This window comes from Sceloporus occidentalis, unplaced genomic scaffold (assembly GCF_023333645.1).
Source record: "Sceloporus occidentalis isolate IW3139 unplaced genomic scaffold, rSceOcc1.0.p SCAF_375, whole genome shotgun sequence".
Lineage (NCBI taxonomy): Eukaryota > Metazoa > Chordata > Lepidosauria > Squamata > Phrynosomatidae > Sceloporus > Sceloporus occidentalis.
This window is the reverse complement of record NW_028317355.1, coordinates 16,373-39,623: the sequence shown is the minus strand read 5'-3', so window position 1 is coordinate 39,623 and position 23,251 is coordinate 16,373. Positions and strand designations below refer to the sequence as shown.

Sequence of the window (23,251 nt, the reverse complement as noted above, 5' to 3'; positions counted from 1 at the left end):
TGCTCGCTTACAATCTATTAGAGCGCCCCGTTCCTGCCAGCTTATTATTAGTCATGTAAATTATTTGCAAGTGAAATCTCTCAGGCCGGGGTAATTGGTCATCTCGTGTTATCCATTCAGGATTGTTTGTGTGCTGGGGGGGGGGCATTTTGCGTCTGAAAAAACATTTTTTGAGTGTTATCATAAGATTTTGATAAGAGTTACGGAATAATATCCAGTTATTTTTCTTCCGTAGACATCGACAGGAATCCCCACAGCCTCCAGTAATACATTCTGCACAACTTAACCCAATGAGCGCCGGACAAAGCGAGCCGCATCTTGTGCTTGATCCAGGGGGGGGATCCAGTTTCCGGCACTGCGGGGGTTAAAGTGAGGTATGTGAAGCCTGTAAGGGCAGCTCCCCGGAGCGCTGAGGATAATGTATGGATATACGGCGCGCTGAGGATAATGTATGGATATACGCTGGCACAGAGCAGATAAGACTTTCTATACAAGGAAAAGAGGGTTTTCTATTCAAGGAAGAATGTTCGTAAAGTGCATTTGTCTATTGTTATTTTTATTTATTTTTTTGGCATGTCTAAATAACTGGGGTCAGGTCATCACTTCCTTTTGAAACCAGGAACGCGAATGCCTCCCGACAATCCCGGGTTTCTGCGGGACAGTCCTGAAGTGCAGGTGCTGTCCTGCCTTTTGCACTTGGGGTTGGATTTGGACACCTGAAATGTTGATGGGACAGACAACCCTCCCTATATCCACTACTCAGTCCTGTCTAAAAAATGAAACCTTCCTTCATAGAATGGAAACACATAGGAACCCCATTACAGGAACATAGAAAGAATCCAGTCATTGTGTAAATGTTATGATTGACTGCTAGCTGTGTATGGAACTGCAATAAAACAGATGAAGAGGCTTCAAGAAGGGGTCAAAGATATTTAAATTAGAGCAGTTCAGGGGCAATTACCGCCTCCATCGGGTATGGGAAGTATCTGGAACGAGTGTTAGACCGTCTCTAACCAGCTGAGTATGAATTCCATATGCCACCGACACATGATCATGTGCTGGCTTTAGAATCTATGGAGTCACGGAAGGGTATCGATTATTCACGTAAGATCCCCTGTTATGATTAATACCCCGGTTGCCCTCCATAACATATGGATACTTCGCACTTTGGACGTGCCGGCAAATTGTCATTTACATGGAGGTACCAACGGTTTGGCGGCTGTCATTGGTTACGGCAAGTCCTACAGGACCAGAGGTTCTCAACGTAGCAGCTGTCTCAATGAATGGCGTGTAGCGATCCAGAAATCACGGGATGGATCTACTTTGATACCCGTCCTTGGGTCTTATGACGTTTTATCACAGAGGCCTATAGTTTGGAGGCCAGTGCCGAGCCTGCTGAGAAGAAAAGCTGGAAACCAAACTTCTTTTCGTTTTCTAACACACTAGGCTTACATTTGTAATTTTTAGGATGCTGTTCGCACACGGTACGCTAACCATTTCTGAGTCGTAATCTCTTCTCTGCGTGGTCAGAAACGACGGAAACAGTATTACTGGAAATCCACGGTCACTGTTTCCAGTTTTGCCGTCTCTGAAAGGTAAAGGTGACCTTCTCTGGGATGACTAGAAGATCCCAATCAGACTGCTGGTGAAGTCACGCATTCCAATACTCGGTGATTCACACGTTCCAGCACCTGAGCAGCGATGGTCCAGTTGGGACCCCATGCTTGGAAAATCAATGCAGCCGCATAACATCCACCTTACCCTCCAACAGACACATTGGTCTGACCTTTGGAAGTCTGCTGCTGACCTTTCAGGAGTATAAAAGGACTCAGTCCTGCTAAAGTTTGGTTCCTATGAACATATACCTAGTATTCTTGAAGCCCCCATTTGCAGCTATGTCCCACACCCAGTACCTGTCCCCCCTGTACTCCTGTAGGTATCCCCCGGTGTCTACATGACCACATACGCTTTCCCCCATGTAAATACTAAGCGCCATGTCTAACCTGTCCGGATTCAGGTCTATTGGTCCTACTAGAGATAGGTTCCCTGTGTGGTTACCAAATCAGAATCGAGGCACCTTTGTCTCATGTCTTCTGGTTCCCCTATTGTTCTGTTGGTTGTACAATTCATTGAGAAATTCCTCCCCAGGAGGAGCATCCCTACCAAAAGAACTGGAACGGCTATCCATCTGTAGCCGGCTCAGTGGGTGAGGAAGGTGGCAACGTTGACCAGGGAGGTTTTAAAAGATGTGATAAGGTGTGACGTGTCTATTTTATTAGGAGCTCTTACTAATATTTCCCCTACTTTTGTCCTCTAGTCACCTACCACTGGTTTTCTAGTCGACAAAAAGTTGTCTTCTCCTGCAATCCGTTGGCCTTCTTGGTTGAAGATAACCATGTCTTCAGCAATGACTAGGCTGGTGGGTATCTGCTGTCCTACAAGAACCTTGGGGAGGATGAAGAATGAATGTCATAATTAACTTTAAACAAGGATGAATGACCTAAGAACCAAATATCTTGTAGTTTTGAACCCTCAAGTTACTAAACTGGTGAACATTTGAACCGATGCTGATAGACCTCCTCGTTATCTCCAGTTGAGTCCTGGAGGACTAGAAACGGCAGGGATCTGAGGTGGCCTAGGGCTGTCAGGTTGGATTCATAATGGGAGTTTAGCTTCAAAGCTGGACTATAAACTAAGCCTCAGACCTTTGATCATTGGGACCACCTATAATTGTCACCCAAGGTGGGCTGATCTCCAATTCTAGATCCTTACAATGGGGTCTTCAAAGCTTGGAGATCCACTGAATGGAATCAAAACAAATCTAGTAGCGGATATTTAGGTAATCTCACTATTTTATCAGTTGTGGGGTCTATTGAGTTGGAGCCAACACATTTTTGGTGGGTTTCATTTTTATCGATTTATATGGCAACAATCATTAAAAAAAATGTATCTTTGTGAGTTTTAGATGATTCCCATGAACGATGTTACATGGAGCTTCTCGCAGCTTCCGGGACAGAGATAAATATTTATATATATTTTTTAATTTATCTCGTTTTTTTTGGTCTATTTTGAAGCAATCAGATTGGAGAACCTGAGATAATGGGTAGATAGTACTTGGGATTTTAGGGCTGCAGCTGGCTGAGGGTTATGAGAGTGGTAGTCAAACAATGAAACCCATAAAGATAACCAATGACTCTTTAGAATCCGGTGAACTGCAATGACCATCAGCCTAGAGGCCATTTTTGGAAGGGGCGGTCGTGTCACATTTTGCCCCCTATGGATAAGTGGGGGGCATATGTATGCCGGTGGGAGACAATGGGGGGCCCAAGGACCACCTTCCTTCTGTACTTTCAAAACTTGGGTGGAAATATAGCTTTTATATATATCCAGATATTTATATAATATACACTTATCTTTTGAAACCCACCCAAATGCCCAGCACCCCTTCTGTCCTTCTATGTGCCCCAGGCAAGACCGATCTAATCTGCCCCACAGCCTCATGGGAGGGGGTTGAAGATGGGGGTTAGATATTGAAGTTTTGGAAACCAATAGGGGATGTCAGTGTTACAGGGTCACCGTACCCAAGGCTGGGTACCCCTGTTTGAGGGCTGAGGAATCACCAGTCAGTCCCTCATACGGATAGCACTCAGCTATCCACGGATCATCCAGACCACCATTCGTAGTAAACCAAGAAGAACTCTCTTTATTACAAACACACAGAACTTATATACAATCTCAATGCAATGTGTACCGAACCCAACCCCCAATCCCATCAGCCACATCCCATCACAAATCCCATCAGTATACAGGGGATGTATCAGGTGAGGGGATTACAGAATACAATGGGTTCCCCCACCTGTGTTATCCCCCCTGTAGTGCGGGTGCCGTCTGGGCAGACAGGGCTGTGCTGGCTGATTAAGAGCCCCAGCCAGATTATAGGATCGTCTCCTTGAAGGCTGGGGCTGAATCCACATCAGTCTCTGGGCCGGGGTAGAGCAGCCAGGGTTGTTGGTGAGGACTTGGGTCGGAGCTTTTGGCTTCCTCCTCCGCTTCTTCTTGCTGGCGAGGACCTCGGTTCTTCTCGCCAGGGCAGGGGCCGCGGAGTAGGTGAAGAGGACCTCGGTCCCACTCCTGCAAGTTGTAGTATCATGCTCCAAGTCTCCTTGTAACTCCTGAAGCTCCACTCTCCGCAGCAATTCTTTATAGTCCCTCTCGAGCTGCCATTCCTCTTGGACCAGGCAATCCATAACAGCCTCCAGCTCGGGGGGAATAGCATAAACCAGGACTTCTGCACGGTTGTCCCAGATTGTATCCCTGCGGTACTGGCAGGGGCTTCCGAAGGACGAGTCAAATTGGAAGGCATCATATATCAGTCCTGGGTCGATGGGGCTATACAGCATCAGAGGGTCGCTGTGGTCTTCACCTGCTAACTGCTGGGAGAATCCCTGGTAGCGGCTGTGGAGGTCGAGCTCTGCATATATGAGACCCCTCAATTCTTCTTCCCACTCCAGCAACGGGTTCTCCCCCAGGAGTGGAACTCGTATATCCCACATTGTCCAGTACTGTGCCCAGTACGTTTCAAAGTGGGGATGGGAGAAATCATCCCTCCAGTCTGCGGGCGCAGACTCTAACTGCCATTGCTGGTGTTCCAGCTCACACACCTCGGCTGTAACCCGGTCTGTCTCACCCTCTGGTTCTCGGAAGGGTTGGATATCCTGGTATGATATTTTGGGGGTCTGTTCCCCTAGTCTGGGAGATACAGACCCACTCTGGCTCAGTTCCTGGTGACACATTTTAATCACCGCCGTCACTTGCTCCGATGTAGCCCCTCCTGGGTACAGGGATAAGTGCCATAGAATGTTCTTTTGTAGAGCACTCAGTCCGAGGCTCTCCTCTGGGGCATCCTGGTGCCGGTCCATCTCTCTGCAGTCCGCAATCAGAGTAGCCTTTCCTTTGCTACAAACCTCCAGGAGCTCTCTTGGTGTCTCTCGTCTGCAATCCCAGTTGGTGGTTTGGATTTCACCCAAGTCGTGGGATTCTTCCCACCGCTGCCAACCAATGTTACAGGGTCACCGTACCCAAGGCTGGGTACCCCTGTTTGAGGGCTGAGGAATCACCAGTCAGTCCCTCATACGGATCGCACTCAGCTATCCACGGATCATCCAGACCACCATTCGTAGTAAACCAAGAAGAACTCTCTTTATTACAAACACACAGAACTTATATACAATCTCAATGCAATGTGTACCGAACCCAACCCCCAATCCCATCAGCCACATCCCATCACAAATCCCATCAGTATACAGGGGATGTATCAGGTGAGGGGATTACAGAATACAATGGGTTCCCCCACCTGTGTTATCCCCCCTGTAGTGCGGGGGCCGTCTGGGCAGACAGGGCTGTGTTGGCTGATTAAGAGCCCCAGCCAGATTATAGGATCGTCTCCTTGAAGGCTGGGGCTGAATCCACATCAGTCTCTGGGCCGGTTACACAATAACACAATATAATATATTACCGGGTCACGGTATACAGAACCGGACACAAAAGTGCTCCGTGACCCGGCTAAACTTCATATGACACATGAGCCAGCTAGCCTGGCCCTGTCACAGTCAGGCTTTGGGGTAGAAATCAATTTCCTAATCACTCATTACTTCCATGACGTTCTGATTTGGAACGCTGACCTGCATAGAAACAGAATCTGCCAGCCCCATTCGGCCCCCGTCTAGTTTATCCTGCTGTAAAGTCAACTTAATCAGTGGTTGGTCTCGTCTCAGATTCAGGATCCATATGCCTATCCCATGCATGCTTACCCCCCCCCCCCCGTATTAGCCTTTGCCACTTCTGCTGGGAGACTGTTCCACTTATCCACCACTCTCTGCAGATAAAGCATTTTCCATATACTGAATAATATTTGCAAAACTTGCCAAAAGACGACTACCTCTGCCCAGAGGCCAACCCCCGGAGATCTAGAGCCGCTCTTTAATTAACACGAGAAAAAAAAGCAATGTTGTTTTTTCTCGTATTGAGCATTAATCTTTCTTCTTTCTGCCTAAAGAAAAACATTTCTTTGTCGACTCCTCTGAAGATAGCAGGGAGATAGCAGCGATGTCATGATCATTATCTAGATGTTATTACATGAGTTATGATTTGAGAGGGTGGTAAATAAGTGGATCAGCCTCCCAGCAGAAGTGGTAGAGGTTAATACAGAGTATTCTAATCTCGCCGATCCCTAAGGGAAACATAAATTTTTAAACCTTGTGGTCATATATATCTAAAGGGCGCAGTATGTTATTAATCACGCTGTAGATATGAGGTCACAATCCCAGCGTGATAAATAAGCATTATGTTCACACCCTGAAAACAATCGGGTCAAAAAAACAGGATTTCAGCTTTAAATGCGTTTTATTAAAGTCCCGGTTTTATCTGGATTGGGTTTGAATTATGTCATTGAGGAATGTTTTAAGGGGGGGGGCCGATTATAAGGAAGACTTATATTTGGGGGGGGGGTTCCGTGGACAGCATTTAAACGCAATGCAGAGAAGGAACCCTGAAAGGATCCAGGCATGTTGCTGAAGTTGCAATGGGATATGACATCATATCGGAGGAAGGATGACGGCATGGGGTGGCAGCAGGTGGCACAGCCCTGGCTTAGGCTAGTTAGGGAGGCGACGGGAGCGGACCCTCAAGAAATCTCCCTACATTAGCGATGTATTATTGTGGGCGGTTTCAGCCCTTTTTGCCGGGGACCCTCACCCGGTTTGCCCCTTCGGAACGCAGAAAGACGGCTCGGAGAAAAAAAAACGAGATTCTCCAGCAAACTCCTTAGCGAATAAACTTTAGTTCTTCAAAAGACGAGAGACTGGTTGTCTTTTTTGGCATTTTTTCGATATATATATATATTTTTTTTTTAAAATATTATTTTTTTAAATGAATATTCAGCTATAAGTAAACCTTTGTCTCACTGGGGGTCGGGGGGGGGGGGGGTGCATATGGTGATAATAACGCTGGCTTTATTTTTTCCTCCCCTGAGGCTCCGGTCTATCCCCCCTTTAGGGCGAGCAGGGTCTGGTTCGGACCCCCTCAGACCCAGCGGAACTCCCCAGGGACTCGGTTACCGTGACGACACGCATTCCTAATGTGTGTGCTGTGTTAAGGAAGTGACTCATGTCTTTGCTGAACCCTCATTAACCCCTCTGATCCTGCATTCCACGCCTTTAACCCTTCAAATTCCAGAGGACAGTGCAATGACACAGCTGCCCAGGAGACCTTATAAAATATTCGATAGATCGTCTAGGTAGCAGCGGCCAGTTAATAGCCCACATGGAACATATAACTTATCTAAAACAGTTGAACGGCCTCCCAGCAGAAGTGGTAGAGGGTAATACAGTGAGGGTATTAAACATGCATGGGACAGGCATATGGCTCCTGAATCTAAGACAGGACCAACAACTGATTAAGGTTTGAGTCATTACAGCAGAAGAAACAGGCAGACTAGATGGGGCCGGATGGGGCCAATCTGCTGGCAAATTCTATGATCCTATCAGGGTTCAGAAAAATACTTGTATTCAATAAACCAATCAAGGCAACTATTATTATTTATTATATTGTATTATATTTATATGATATATTATAAAATATTTATTATATATTTAATGTATTATATGATTGATATTATATTATCAGACTATGATAATTATATTGATATAATATATTTTATCACATTTTTTATGTATTACACTTATTATATGATTGATATTAATTATATTACCAGACTATGATTATTTATTATAATATATTGATATCATATATTATATATAATATGTTTTATGTATTACACTTATTATATGATTGATATTAATTATATTACCAGACTATGATTATTTATTATAATATATTGATATCATATATTATATATAATATGTTTTATGTATTACATTTATTATATGATTATTAGTAATTATATTTTTAGATTAGTATTATTTAAACAATGTATCAGCGTATTGAATGGAAGAATAATTTTAAGTTATGTATATGACAGACATTTATTGTGTTATTTACATTTTGTATTGTTTTGCAATCAAATAGACATAAAAAAAACATAGTTCAAAACTTTATGTATTTATTTAGCGCAAACATATTCCGCAGCGTCGTACAATTTAAATGCGCCATGGTTTTACACAGTTGGCCCGTCCTAGTCGCCCGTTTCTCCTGCTGTAAAGTCTCAAACCTTAATCAGTCTTTGGTCTCGCTGTATTAGCCTCTACCACGTCTGCTGGGGAGCTGTTCCATTTATCTACCACCCACCTAATAAAATAAAACGTGTAACTACATTACATCTCCAGTTTAGAATATAAAAAGTGCACACAATGTCTGCATTCATATCCAGGCCCTCCATGGGAATATAGGCAAACTGGGTTAACCCTTTAAGTGCAGTGGCATGAAAAAATTAAGCCCGAGTGGGAATTCACCCTAAACAGTCTCCGGTACGTCGGGGCTGGGAATATTAATATACTCTGCAGGGGTCTGCATGTAACCCTACCTTTAGTTAATAATGTGGAGCAAAGGATCATGGGTAAGCGCTGTCCTCCCTTTAATATATTTGCCCAGCGAAGCATGCCTTTTAATTTTGGTCATTCTGCTACTTTACCAACCTGGCAGGAGAAAGGATCCCGACTATGTTTTATTACCGAACTGTGACGGCGTCTCCAATTATTTCTTCTTTGAAGTTGTCCGGAACTTCAAAGAATATTTTTGGCTTTCCCGATAAAATCCCCATTATCGTCGCCGGCAACGTAATACATCAGAAGATACTAGAGCTTTGATAAGTGGCCCCAATTCGAGGTATTTTGGCCCCTTATGATACTGGCATTACTGGGGGTATTCACCAAACCGGAAGGGCCAGAACTGGAACAAAAAACCCATAAATCAATATAATTTAATAACATTCCAGCCGTCATTATTATTATTAATTGTTTTATATAGCGCCATCGTATTCCGCAGCGCTGTACAACGGTGATATGCACTGTAATGCATATAATAGCCGAGTGGTGCGAGTACTGAACACGTGATTACTCACGTTGAGTATATGGGGGTCTAATGAGGCCCCCCATGCACAGAAAGGCTCATTGACTCTTCAATGGGAGCACTTTCCTGCTACCGATTGGCTGCTTAAAGCAGCCAATCAGTAGAGTGCATCATCGGACCATAGAGGAGGCGAGCTGCAGCTTCTCCCCGAGGTGAGTAATAGTTTTGAACCATTTAAAAGAATATTAGACTACGTACAAATACTTTAATCTGCATTCTTTTCGGCGAGGCAGTCTAGGACATTAAACTGTCCCTTTAATCTAATAGGCTGGGAAGAAGCCAAAGCCAACGGTAGCGCTCTCTCTAGCCCCTATGGCGTCCTAGGGGTCATTGGCTACCGAAAGGGAGCTGGACTGGTTTGTCAGAGAGTTAGACAGTCTATCTTTATATAATACCGAAAAATAGATATTTTCGGATTCCAATCAAATCTGTTCATTTTATTAAATACAAATCAGCCGCAGGCGGTGAAATCAGCTGAATTCTTTATCACGCGGACATAGCTGATTTACTGCTTCCTGTAAGGAAACGGACCCATAGATAACGGAATAGTCCTGTTCTATAAAACTCTTCTGCTTAAAAGAGAACTTTAACTTAGAGGCTAAATCCCTCTCATCACTCCTCCTCCCGAAAAATAATACTCCATTAAATACTGCCTACAATGTTGCTTTGTATGTTGCTAAAAAGTAGCTTCTTTATAAATGTATATATATTTTTTTATTTTTTAGATTTATTTCTTTTTTCTGTATTTTTATTGAAAAAGTAATTAAAAAAAAGTCAGATCTTGCCACGTTGCACAGTATTATTACACATATAATAAGAGCATTCTATATTTTATATTATTTTCTTTAAGGCTGTATTTTATTCTTAAAATATAATTTTTTATTAAGTTTAATATAATTTAATATATATTTTTTAAAGCTTAAAATGTATTTTTTTTTTTTTATACCAATCATGACTTTATCTTACTGCACTATGGTAAGCAAGAGAATGCTTTGGTCTCAAGGGGGAACTTTCGCCATCATTTTTATCAGTTGTCCCACTTCATAAAAAGCCTTTTACGGCAAAAAAAGCTTTTCTGTTTCAAAATAATATTAGTTCCAATTAGATACATTGTTTAAGGTATCCAAACTATAAATAATAATTGTAGCGTAACAATTACTTTTTACTCTTGGAGCCTACAATTTAAAATTCTATAGCTTAAGAAATGTTGCATTATTCCAGAATTCAAAAAGTGTGCTTTTATGTTTTTTGGTTTTTTTTTGTTTTTTGTTTTTTTTACGTCGGGTTCCAAAAGGCTCAACCCCCCTTTTTTTTTTATCTATTTCCAAATATTACCTATTGACTCATTTCCGGTTTGCATATCTGACTCATAATTAAACTTTGCCTATCTGCTGTCCTAGACTTTGATCCCACAGGATGTCTAAGACATGGTGGAACCCTTTATCGGATTGTATGATATAAGCCATTAAATTGACATTTAAGTTAAATATATTATCTATTTTAAAAAAAAAAAGCAATTCTGGCGTAAAGTGGAAAAATTGAGCAGTCATAAAAAAATTCATTATTGATGGTAACATTTTAAGGTAAAGCCCCATAATATGCATCATCTATGTAAGGTTTTTGTCAAGGTTTCTAGATAGGACAACATAGACAACCGAGTATTCTCCATGCTGCAGAACAGTTTCCAGCAAACGGAGCCCAGGAGCATGTAGAGTTCATAACAACCCTGTTCTTTAAAGAGCCAGAGACTGGCAGAGGAGGTTGGAGGCTATCTCAGGATGATGTGGTCAACGTAGAATAAGGGATTGTCAATGGTTTCCTATGTCATCTATATGGTAAGGCTGGGTCAGATTATAGCTCAACCCCATTTGGTTTCCAAATATATAAAAAAGGTTTTTGGGATGCATTTTATACGTTTTTATTTTAATGTCGGTTCTCATGTTTTAAGTGATTATTATGTTTTTCTCAGAAACGTGCTAATTGGTGCTTCCGACAGCCCTTATAAATATATTGTTACACTAGTAGACCCAAAGGCACACGTTGGGAATCCTCCAAAAGCGGCACAGGTTATACGCAGGCTTTCCACAACGCGTACTGCCACCTAAAGGTCGTTTGCGGTATCAGGGAAGCTCCAGTTGGCCGGATTACTGCGTCTTTCCGACCCTAGGTGGTCCTCAAGAGCTGCATCTAAACAGAAGGCAAACGATGGAGTCCAGGTGACCATCGGTAATCAATCAAAGTGTGACGTACCTTGTGTCCATAAGCCAAGAGATGCAAAATCCGACACCAGTTTAGGTTTTTTTTTATGTAGGAATTTTATTTATACCATAAAATTAGACATACCCCTTGATGGTCCATTGTTGGGACCAAAATCCCCCTGTCCTTCTCCCCTGCCTGAGGGTCCTTGTCTTCTAAAATGAGCTTTAGTCTCCTTCTCCTCATCTTCCTGCCCTTAAAAAGGCTGCCTGAGCCAATCAACAACAATCAGCAACTTAACAGACGAGAGATAACTTAACGTGGAGGAACGGGAGGTTGAAATGGGTTTATGCAGTTGATCGAAGTGTAAAATGTTGGATTTAGGGGAAAAAAACGACAGATCTGCTTTAAGAAAGAAAGTGAGACGTAGAACGGCCGCAGAGGTAATTGACATAAATGGCAAAAAAAATGATTGCTTGGAACCAGCCTGTCTGGCCTCGACTTGAACACCGCCTGGATTATTTTCACCGCACTTAACATTTTATTAAATAAAATGACATTTCCAATACAGTCATTTTTTTTAACCTCTAATCTCAATGGCTTCTGTCCTTTTCAGCAAAAATGCACCTCGAAGGAACGTTGCCCTGGCCCAAATGCCCCTTGAAGTAATAATCACTGTTATTTCCAAGATACATCTCTGAATAGAGCAGAGCCAATTTTGGAGAACTTCTTCCAGGGCCGGATGGTAATCGCAGTCATTTTAACTCTTCGCGTAACCTACGTTTAATATGGCAGCATTTCCCAAACCCAGTTGGCTACGAAGCCCCTACTTTTGCTTGAGACCCCATTCCAGTCATAGTCACTCCCTGTTGGAACAGACTCAGAGGGCGAGCTCTTCAACCACTTTCTCTATTTATAGCGCTGGAGTATGATGTCATAGCTCAGTGACTTCATTGACCTTGCATAGTTTGGTAACAAGAACTGGGTATCCAATATAGCCGACGAGGCATTATCTAAGCCTTTGATGCACATGGGAGGGAGTGTGTAGATGGGGAAACATGGACATGTGTAAGCGTGATGTATCATTTTCACCAGTGTTTTTTTGGAACTGCATATTTGGCTCATTCTCGGACTTTTCATTTGTATTTTGCATGTTTTAATGTATTTAAGGACACTGAGGGTATGCCACAGACATAAAGCCCAATGCTGAACTACGTTCCTCAGAAACCACACTCCCTGCCAGAGCCGGCCTTAGGTGTTCTGGCGCCCTGTGCGGACTACTCCTCTGGCGCCCCTCCATCCCAAAAAAAGAAAGGAATAAAAAGTTGTAACAAAACTTGTAACAAAACCCCAATCACTATATACTACGCCAAACATTGATGTGGTGTAGGCCTACCACTTCATTGTCAATTAAATAACAATATTATATATATATATATATGATTAACAGCAATCACATTCCTATCATGCCCAGGCATACCCAGATTCCAGGATGTACTCGCAGACTTGGCAAGATAGGAGTATGATTGCCCTATCTACCCCTTCTCCCTCCCTTCTCCCTATCTACCCCCTCCTAACTATCTACCCTTTCCCTCTTTGAAGTTCACTTACCTTTCAGGAGTCCTGCGGTGGGGGTGCAAGGCCTCTGCCTCCCAGCTCTGTATGGAACAGTATAGAATGATGGGAGTTAGGATGTACTTTTAGAGCATAATTAGATCATGAAAAAGACATTGGAAATGGTACAGCATAACACCCATCACTCTCACACACTTACCAATCCACACATATACTAATCCACACGCATACCAATCCACACGCATACCAATCCACACGCATACCAATCCACATGTATACCAATCCACACGTATACACTAATCCACACATATATACCAATCCACACATATACTAATCCACACGCATACCAATCCACACATATATACCAATCCACACATACCAATCCACACGCATACCAATCCACACATATATACCAATCCACATTTACCAATCCACACATATACACTAATCCACACATATACCAATCCACACATATACACCAATCCACACATATATACCAATCCACACATATATACCAATCCACACATATATACCAATCCACACATATACTAATCCACACGCATACCAATCCACACATATATACCAATCCACACATACCAATCCACACATATACCAATCCACACATATATACCAATCCACATTTACCAATCCACACATATACACTAATCCACACATATACCAATCCACACATATACACCAATCCACACATATATACCAATCCACACATATATACCAATCCACACATATATACCAATCCACACATATACTAATCCACACATATACCAATCCACACATACCAATCCACACACATATACCAATCCACACATACCAATCCACACATATATACCAATCCACACATATATATACCAATCCACACATATTGTTACCTCCTCCGTTGTCCCGCGGGTAGGGGAGCTGAGACCAGGGGAGGGCTGGCAGCCTAAGGCCTGGGGGGCAAGTCTAGTCAACTGGCCCATTGCACCATCAAAGCGGCTGCGAGCGACATTGAAAGCGGCCGTCGTGCGGCAGTCACATCACCAGCGCCTAATGAAATTAAAGTGGCCGGTGTGCACGCACCGCATGCCTCAGCTCTTCATCACACCCCTTTTAAGACGTGGGAAGAGGAGCTGAGGCATGGCCGTTGGGTCTGACTGCCGCATGATGCAGGGGCGTACCTAGAGTATTTGGCACCTGTGGCAGACCCTGTATGTGGCACCCCCCCCACACACACTTTAAAACTGCATAGTTTCTATTAGACTTGTGCATTCGTCTTCGGGCGAACATGGAAACGAACACGAAGAGTGCGTTTTCGTGTTCGTTCCGAAGACACGCCGAAGAGAAGACGGCGGCGGTAAAACGTAGGCGAAGACGAAGACACACACCACGAAGATCTTCGTGATTGTCTTCGTCTTCGTCTACCATTCCCCCCCTTCATCTTACCTTGTCTTCGCGGCTTCGCGGCATCGCGGCAGTTCCCGGAAGTGGAAATCCGCAGGTTCGCCGTCACGGGTTACAGGGCAGTGCGAATGAGCCTATTGGTCGCCTACAGGGACCTCCTCTGGCATCAACCAATTGGTTGATGCCAGAGAAAGACCCTGCAGGTGACCAATAGGCTCACTCGCACGGTCTTTGTAGCCCCTGACAGCGAACCTATGGATTTCCGCTCCCGTTAACCCCTTCGATGCTGCGTTAACACAGCATCGAAGGGGTTAACGGGAGCAGAAATCCATAGGTTAAAGGGCCGTGCAAGCGACCAATAGGCTCACTTGCACGGCCCCTTAACCCTTTAAAAAAAGGTTAACCCCTAACTAATTGAACAGGGAGGGAGACCAGTGGCATCGGCAGTGCCGATGCCACTGGTCTCCCTCCCTGTTCAATTAGTTAAATGTCCGTACGAGCGACTTTATTGGTCGCTCGTACGGACATTTAACCCGGCACAGACTAACTAATTGAACAGGGAGGGAGACCAGTGGCATCGGTCTCCCTCCCTGTTCAATTAGTTAAAGACCAGTGGCATCGGCAGGGTAAGTTGCAGCATTGGGGTTTTAAAACCCCAATGCTGCAACTTACCCTGCCGATGCCACTGGTCTCCCTCCCTGTACAGAGTTAAATATCCGTACGAGCGACTTTATTGTTCGCTCGTACGGACATTTAATTAATTGAACAGGGAGGGAGACCAGTGGGATGTGCCGGGTAAGTTGTAGCATTGGGGTTTTAAAAGTCTGCACGAGCGACCAACAGAGTCGCTCGTGCAGACTTTTAAAACCCCAATGCTGTAACTTACCCGGCAGATCCCACTGGTCTCCCTGTTCTATCAGTTAATAAATTATAGAACAGGGAGACCAGCGGGATCTGCCGGACAATTACGGCACCAGGAGTATAACAGTCTGTACGAGCGACCCTATTGGTCGCCAGCAGGGGGCTCGTCTGCCATCAACCAATGGCAGACGAGCCCCCTGCTGACGACCAATAGAGTTGCTCATACGGACATTTAAACTCCTGGCGCCAGAGCGGCTTTAACCCCGTTTTAACCCCTTAACCGGGGAAAACGAAGAAAACCCGAGCACGAAGAATGTCCGCGAATATTCGCCCGAAGAGAAGACAGGACCAGGCGAATATTCGCGGAATACGAAGTTCTTTTTTTTGCCGAAGACGAGCACGAAGACGAACACAAAGAGCCCCCTGGTGCCCAAGTCTAGTTTCTATGGTTAGGCAAACATTGACAGGGGTACAGCATATTTGTTATCATTATATGCTTAGGGATTATGCAGTACCACCGTCAATGTGTGCCTATACATTGAGCCAGACACTGACAACCCCTATCACTATATACTAAGCCAAACATTGATGTGGTGTAGGCTTACCACTTTAGTGACTGGCATAGTATATAGTAGGGATGCACCGAAATGAAAATTCTGGACTGAAACTAAAAATTCAGCATTCACTTGGCCAAAACTGAAAAAAAAACAAAAAAAACTTTAAAATACTTTATTAAAAGTAACACCAAAATTAGACAAAAAAATCAACAACAATATTAACATATATATATATATATATATATGTACACATATATATAACATCACAATCCTATCATGCCCAGGTTCTAGCATGTGCTGGCTGACTGATAGGAGTGTGATTGCTGTTTGCAATTATATATATATATATATATATATATATATATATATATATATTAATACTGTCATTGAATTATTCTGTCCAATAAAAGTGTTAACACACCGAAGTTGGACCAAAAAATAATTTATAACAGCAATCACACTCCTATCATGCCTAGGCAGCTACTACATGCTGGAATCTGGGCATGAAAGGAATGTGATTACGGACTCCCTATGCCAAGCTATCCCCCAACACGTACACATCCATGCTATCTGGAACCCTCATTCACAAACATTCAGCATAACACCCATCACTCTCACACACTTACATTCAGCATAACACCCATCACTCTCACACACTTACATTCAGCATAACACCCATCACTCTCACACACTTACTAATCCACTCTCTCCTACCTTTTCTTCTTTCACTCTCACTTTTCCTCCTCCTCCTCTTCTTCTTCTTCTTCTTCTTCTACTTCTTCTTCTGCTTCTTCTTTTTCCTGTCCTTCCGGTGTACTGAGTGCGGCAGACGGTGGGCGTGGCTTCAGTGTTGTGCGCCGGGATTTGACATCAAGTCCCGGCGCACAGCCACAGTTGCCGCGCGCATCGTTTCTGGAGGCGTGCCGGCATGGTGGCACCCCTCAGATGAGCGGCAGCCGGGGCGGACCGCCCACCTCCCCCCCCCCCGCCAGGTACGCATGACGGCCGCATTCAATCCTGCTCGCGGCCGCTTAGTTTTTAACTATGTGGCCGCAGCCGCATTGAATGCTAGTCTGCCGGTCGTCCGTCCGGCCCACCGGCCCGGATTTAGGGCGGCCTGGGGGGCAATTGCCCCCCTGCCCCCCGGCCCAGCCCGCCCCTGGCTGAGACGCAGCCCGCGCGTCCAGCCCCCTGCTCGTTCCGTTGGCGGGAGCCGCCGCCAGGTCCGTTCGGCGGATAGACGCGCGCCTCGACGTCAGGAGTGCCGTTCGCGCATGCGCGAACGGCTAACTCATAAATATTCATGTCGCTTCTTTAAGCGACATTTATCTTTTTTCCTCCTCCCCCTAATTAGGTGGGTAGGAGGATCCTGAGATTGAGAGGGATATTTAAACCCTCAGTATGCACTTCACCTTTGCCTGTGATAGTGCCTAATAGCCTTCACTAGCGTTCCTGAATTTGCCTGTTATTTATTGGTTCTGACTCTGGCTAGTTTTTGACCTTTGCTGTTTGCTGCCTGCCCTGACCTTTGCTTGTGACCCCGACTACTCTTCTGCCTGACCCCTGAATTTATTATTTTTATTTATTATTTTTGTTCCTGATTATTTGTACTACGCTACGCTCCTGTGTCCGTTATACACTTCGGTGTTCCGTTGCTGGGCTCTCCATCTCCGCCAGGAGGCGCCTTCCCAATTTCTGCAGCGAGGATCCTCTGCTGTATTGCAGTCGTGACAGTTATCACAGGCCCGACATGGATCCCGCAGATTTGGCAAGGATGTCCAATCGTCAAGACAGACAGGATCAAGTCCTGGCGGCTCATGCATCACAACTACAGTCTTTGGAACGTAAACTGGATGATGTTGCTGACCTCCTCAGATCCATGGCTACCAACCTGTCTCCTCCCGTCGGCCAAGGTGCATCATCTGATTCATCTTCACCAGCACCTGGATTCGGTACGCCGGTCAAAGCACCCAAGATGCCTTTGCCAGATAAATTTTCCGGAGACCCCCAGGAATGTAGGGGTTTTTTGAATCAGTGCACTCTACACTTCCGAGCTCATCCTCACACCTTTGCTTCTCATAATAACAGAGTGACTTTTATTATCAACCTTTTAAAAGGAGAAGCATTAGGGTGGGCATCACCTCTGTTGGAACAGAATTCACCCATTCTGGAAGATGCTGACGCTTTTATTGCTTCGTTCAGGGCAGTGTTTGATGCTCCCGGGAGACGAGAGGCGGCGGAATCCAATTTGCTGGAGATTCAACAGGGAAGTAGAACGGTGGCCCAGTATGCAGTAGAATTTCGCACGTTAGCATATGAGACTGACTGGAATATCAGTGCTCTGAAATCCGCCTTTCGTAGGGGTCTAAATGAGTCTTTAAAAGATGCTCTTACCTATCGTGACATACCTCATGATTTGGAAAATCTGATTGCATTATGTCTGCGTCTAGAAGCCAGAGGTCAAGAAAGAAGATTCGAGCGAGACAGAGAATGCGACAGAAGGCCACGTCAGTTTAGACCTCCCGTTCGTCCCATTTTTCAGACCCCTACAGAACCTGCTGCTGCTGCTGCTGATGATGAACCTATGGAAATTGGCCCTGTACTTCATCTTACAGCTGAGGAGAAACAGCGCCGCAGAACTTTGGGGTTGTGTTTGTATTGTGGCAAAAAAGGACATTTGATTTCTACATGCCCCAGGAGGTCGGGAAACGCCAGAACTTAGTGAAGATAGGAGGTGCTTCACTAAGTGCTACTGTTGCTACACCTCCTCAGACTCAGAGACTTTTTGTTCCCATCATGCTACAGTGGCCAGGCCACCAAGTGGCCACCCAAGCTTTCATCGATTCAGGGGCCGCTGAGAACTTTATAGACAGAACCTGGGCTCTGGAAAATAATGTTCCGTTACAGCCAAAATCTCTGAAGACTTCTATCGCTGCTCTCTCCAAACTCCCGTCAGCTAGTATCTTGGCTGACACATTCATGAAGGAAATTATACGTCTTCACGGAGTCCCTCAAATAATAGTTTCCGACAGAGGGTCGCAATTTATCTCCAGATTCTGGAGAGCAATGTGCAAACTCATGGGGCTAGAATTGCATTTTTCTTCTTCTCATCATCCTCAATCTAACGGGCAGGCTGAAAGAACCAACCAGGTTCTCAAGCAGTATCTTCGCATGTATGTTTCCGAGGATCAGTCTGATTGGTCACTGCTGCTACATCTTGCTGAATGGTCCTACAATAGTTCATATCACGAATCCTTAAAAATGTCTCCGTTTAAAGCAGTTCATGGATATGAACCTTCATTTTGGCCTCAGGACACCAGTACCACAGGGGTTCCGGCAGCTGAAGCACAATTTCATGTTTTACAGGACCATTGGGCAGCTCTTGCTGAACACCTGAAGCGCACTAAAAAGCTGCAAAAGAAAACGGCAGATAAATATCGCTCGCAAGGACCCGTGCTTAACCCTGGTGATTATGTGTGGCTTTCCACGAAATATCTGAAACTTCAACAGGCTGCCAGAACTTTAGGTCCTAAATATATCGGTCCCTATAAAATCAAGACAAGAATTAATGAAGTTACGTATTCTCTGGTCTTACCGAGAACATTACGCATCAACAATGCATTTCATATTTCCTTACTGAAACCTGTAATTTCTAACCAATACTCCTCCACGGTTCGCACTCCTGATCCTGTCATTATTCAAGGGGAGGAAGAATATGAAGTGCAGGCTATTTTAGATTCTAGAAGGAAACGAGGGAGGCTTCGATATTTTATCAGATGGAAGGGATATGGTCCTGAGGAGAGTTCCTGGATTCTTGCCTCCGATGTCCATGCTCCTGCTAAGATTCGTGCGTTCCATAAAAAATTTCCACAGAAACCTGCCCCTGATCGCCAGGATGTCTCTCATAGTAGGGGGGGTACTGTTACCTCCTCCGTTGTCCCACGGGTAGGGGAGCTGAGACGCAGCCCGCGCGTCCAGCCCCCTGCTCGTTCCGTTGGCGGGAGCCGCCGCCAGGTCCGTTCGGCGGATAGACGCGCGTCCCCGCAGAGATCACTGGATCCTGACGGGGCACGCGCCTCGACGTCAGGAGTGCCGTTCGCGCATGCGCGAACGGCTAACTCATAAATATTCATGTCGCTTCTTTAAGCGACATTTATCTTTTTTCCTCCTCCCGCTAATTAGGTGGGTAGGAGGATCCTGAGATTGAGAGGGATATTTAAACCCTCAGTATGCACTTCACCTTTGCCTGTGATAGTGCCTAATAGCCTTCACTAGCGTTCCTGAATTTGCTTGTTATTTATTGGTTCTGACTCTGGCTAGTTTTTGACCTTTGCTGTTTGCTGCCTGCCCTGACCTTTGCTTGTGACCCCGACTACTCTTCTGCCTGACCCCTGAATTTATTATTTTTATTTATTATTTTTGTTCCTGATTATTTGTACTACGCTACGCTCCTGTGTCCGTTATACACTTCGGTGTTCCGTTGCTGGGCTCTCCATCTCCGCCAGGAGGCGCCTTCCCAATTTCTGCAGCGAGGATCCTCTGCTGTATTGCAGTCGTGACACATATACTACCTCTTCTTCAGTTCTTCTGTCTTCTTCCGGGTCAGAGGGCAAGGACAGTGGTGGGCGCGGCTTCAGTGTTGTGCGCCGGGATCTGAAAACAAACCCCGGCGCACAGCAGCAGTTGCCGCGCGGATCACAAGGGAGATCCTTGAACCGGATTAAAATCCCTCAAGGGAGCCGGAGGTCTGTTTAAGACCTCCGATACCGCTCCCTTGCGAGCCTGCTCCTCCAGCAGCTGACATTACTGTCCGTCTCTGGAGGGGTACCGGGTGCCCCCCTGATGAGCGGCACCCGGTGCGGATCGCATCCCCCCCCCCGCTAGGAATGCTGCTGGCGGCAGCGGTACGCTACGGTGGCGTCGGACCCCGCGGCGCCCCCTGGAGTGTGTAGCGCCCTGTGCGGTCGCACAGGTCGCACACCCCAAAGGCCGGCCCTGCTCCCTGCCCACCTAGATGAACCTAAGACGTTCGCCAGAGGTATATAAACTAATGGATCTACCTATGGCGTCCATATATTAGTTCAAAGGTTGGGTGGAATCATGGCAGGTATGTGGCTCATGAAAAAATGAAACAATCAGTGATTCAAAAAATCATTGGAGCAACTCCTGCATTGGATACTGACTCACAAAACCTATTAAGATATCAGAGATGCCTCCTCCTTACAGCTTATATGGATCGACATATTGTTCTTTGAACACATGGGCAAACTAGACGTTGGTCATATGGATTATGAGATTGTAAAAGGTAGCTGGCATAGCGTACGGATGAGCTGATGGTTCTTTCAAAATGTGAGCACGTACGAAGAACGCTCCTAAGATGAAATGGAGACACCAGACACTATATAGAGAGAAATACAGGCATTGTCTCCAGTACAGACTTCCGAGCTGTCACTTTCACAATAGTTAAAAGGCCGTTTACCCGATAGCCCATTCTGGCCAAGAACATTGAGTAACTTTTCAATCAACACCATGGAAAACTTAAATTCACCTTTAATGTACAATACATTCTTTTACAGAACAGTTATGAAAGACACTTCCCAATATTTAATTCATCAGAGGCAAGTCCCACACAGTAGAATTACCAAACTTTGTTTGATATAGATATGTGTCTATATATATATATATATATATATATATAATTTATTTTAATTTTTTATTTTCACACAGCAAGGCATAAAATGTTGAGAAAGCAGGCGAGGTAGTCGTAGAAATCGCTCGATAAGGACATTCAATCTGATCTTCAAGTTATAAAAAAGAATTTTATACAACTAAGTGAAATTTTCGCCAATAGTTTAAGAAATTAAAAATACGACGTGAACAAACCTTTATAAATAATAATACAATTAATGGAAACAAAACCCCCAGATTTTATAATGTTATTGTGAATGTATCTTGAATTATAATGGCTTCTGAGAAATATACAAGGAACGGGTATTGGTAACTGGTGTTACTTCTTCTACGGTATACCCCAAAATTACTGGAAGAAGGTTTGTTATGTGGACCAGCGGAGTTCAGTGTTGGTCCTCAAGACCCATGGTAGGACAGGTTTCCAGCACCGTTGGCTCTGGGATTAGAACAGGTCACCGTGCTGGGTCCTAAAAACGTAAAAACCTATTCTGAATGCAAAACATAAAATAATTGTGGTATATCAGCCTGCAATACATTGCGGTACAGAACAGTTTTCATATTGGCCGTCTACAGACTTGCGTAAACTAGCGATTTCCTTTCAATAGCAAAATAATTCAACTATAATTTCAAAACTCTTGCCAAAAAGAGAAGAAAAGGGAATGCTTTATTTTATTTAAATATCACCACATGGGATTCCTTTAAGAATCTGATAAAGAATCATCAGACCGAGTTTCTACATCATCTTTCTTTTCAATGGTTGCAACATTTTGACCTTCTCTTTGTCTTTTCTTAGCAATCCTTGAGTGGTCACCATTTCTGTGGAGACCACTGAATCTTCCTTCTAAGAGATCTTTGGCACTGCACAGTGGTCCATGGACCTTCACCGTTTTTCCAAATTTGGAGTAGTCCACAGAGTATCTGCCTTCTTCTTCGGTAACAATGGGAACAAATCGATGACCCCATAGGATCTCTTCAGGCAGGTAGGATGTTCTTGCTTGGGTAGTGATACCTGTTGTCTCAACCACTCCTTCAAGAATTGCTACCACTTCAAGTTCCTGATTGCCCAGATCATAAGCTGAGACTGTATACAGAGGGCTTTTTTCATCTATAGTGTGGCTGATAATAAGGGGTGACACCAAGAATATAGAATTTGTCCCTACAGGGTTCTCTACCTGGATGTCCACTTGGGAGATAGGAACGACCTCTCCTTCTGCTGTCATGGTCTTTCTGACTATCTGTATCGTGATGGAAGCGCTGATGATCATACTTTTCCGCAGGTCACCCACTCTGAACATGAAACGATACTTGCCATCTCGGCAGGCTATTACTGCATTTTTACTAAAGATCAGGGTCTCAGCCCTGCGGTTGGCTTGAGCAGTTTTCATAAAAATGCATCCCAACATGACCGCGTTGATGATTAATCCAGATATGTTCTGAATGATGAGGATGGTGATGGCCAAAGGGCACTGTTCAGTCACCATGCGACCTCCAAAGCCGATAGTGACCTGAACCTCAATGGAGAAGAGGAATGCTGACGTGAAGGACTGGATGTTGGTGACACAAGGTACAGAGGAGCTACGCGTGGGGTCCAGATCTCCATGGGCAAAGGCGATGAGCCACCAAGCCATGGCGAAGAGCATCCAGCTGCAAATAAATGTCATAGTAAATATAAGTAAGCTATGGTGCCACTTGAGGTCCACCATGGTGGTGAAGACATCTTGGAGGAACCGCCCTTGCTCGCGAATATTCTTATGGGCCACGTTACATGCACCATTTTTTGTCACAAAGCGTGCTTTCCTGGTCTTAGCCTTGTACTGAGGTTGTGAAGACTTATCTTCTGCCAGACGAGTTATCAGGTATTCTTCATGGATGAGCCCTTTCCTCGCGAGCAT

The 23,251-nt window shown here is 44.6% G+C and overlaps 1 protein-coding gene across 1 annotated transcript; it reads right to left on the bottom strand.

Moving 5' to 3' along the window:
* Positions 1-22,057: 22,057 nt before the first annotated feature.
* LOC149273442 (ATP-sensitive inward rectifier potassium channel 11-like) lies at positions 22,058-23,251 on the bottom strand. The gene has a single exon (XM_089506279.1). The coding sequence runs from the start codon at positions 23,249-23,251 to the stop codon at positions 22,058-22,060; it is 1,194 nt and encodes a 397-aa protein (XP_089362405.1).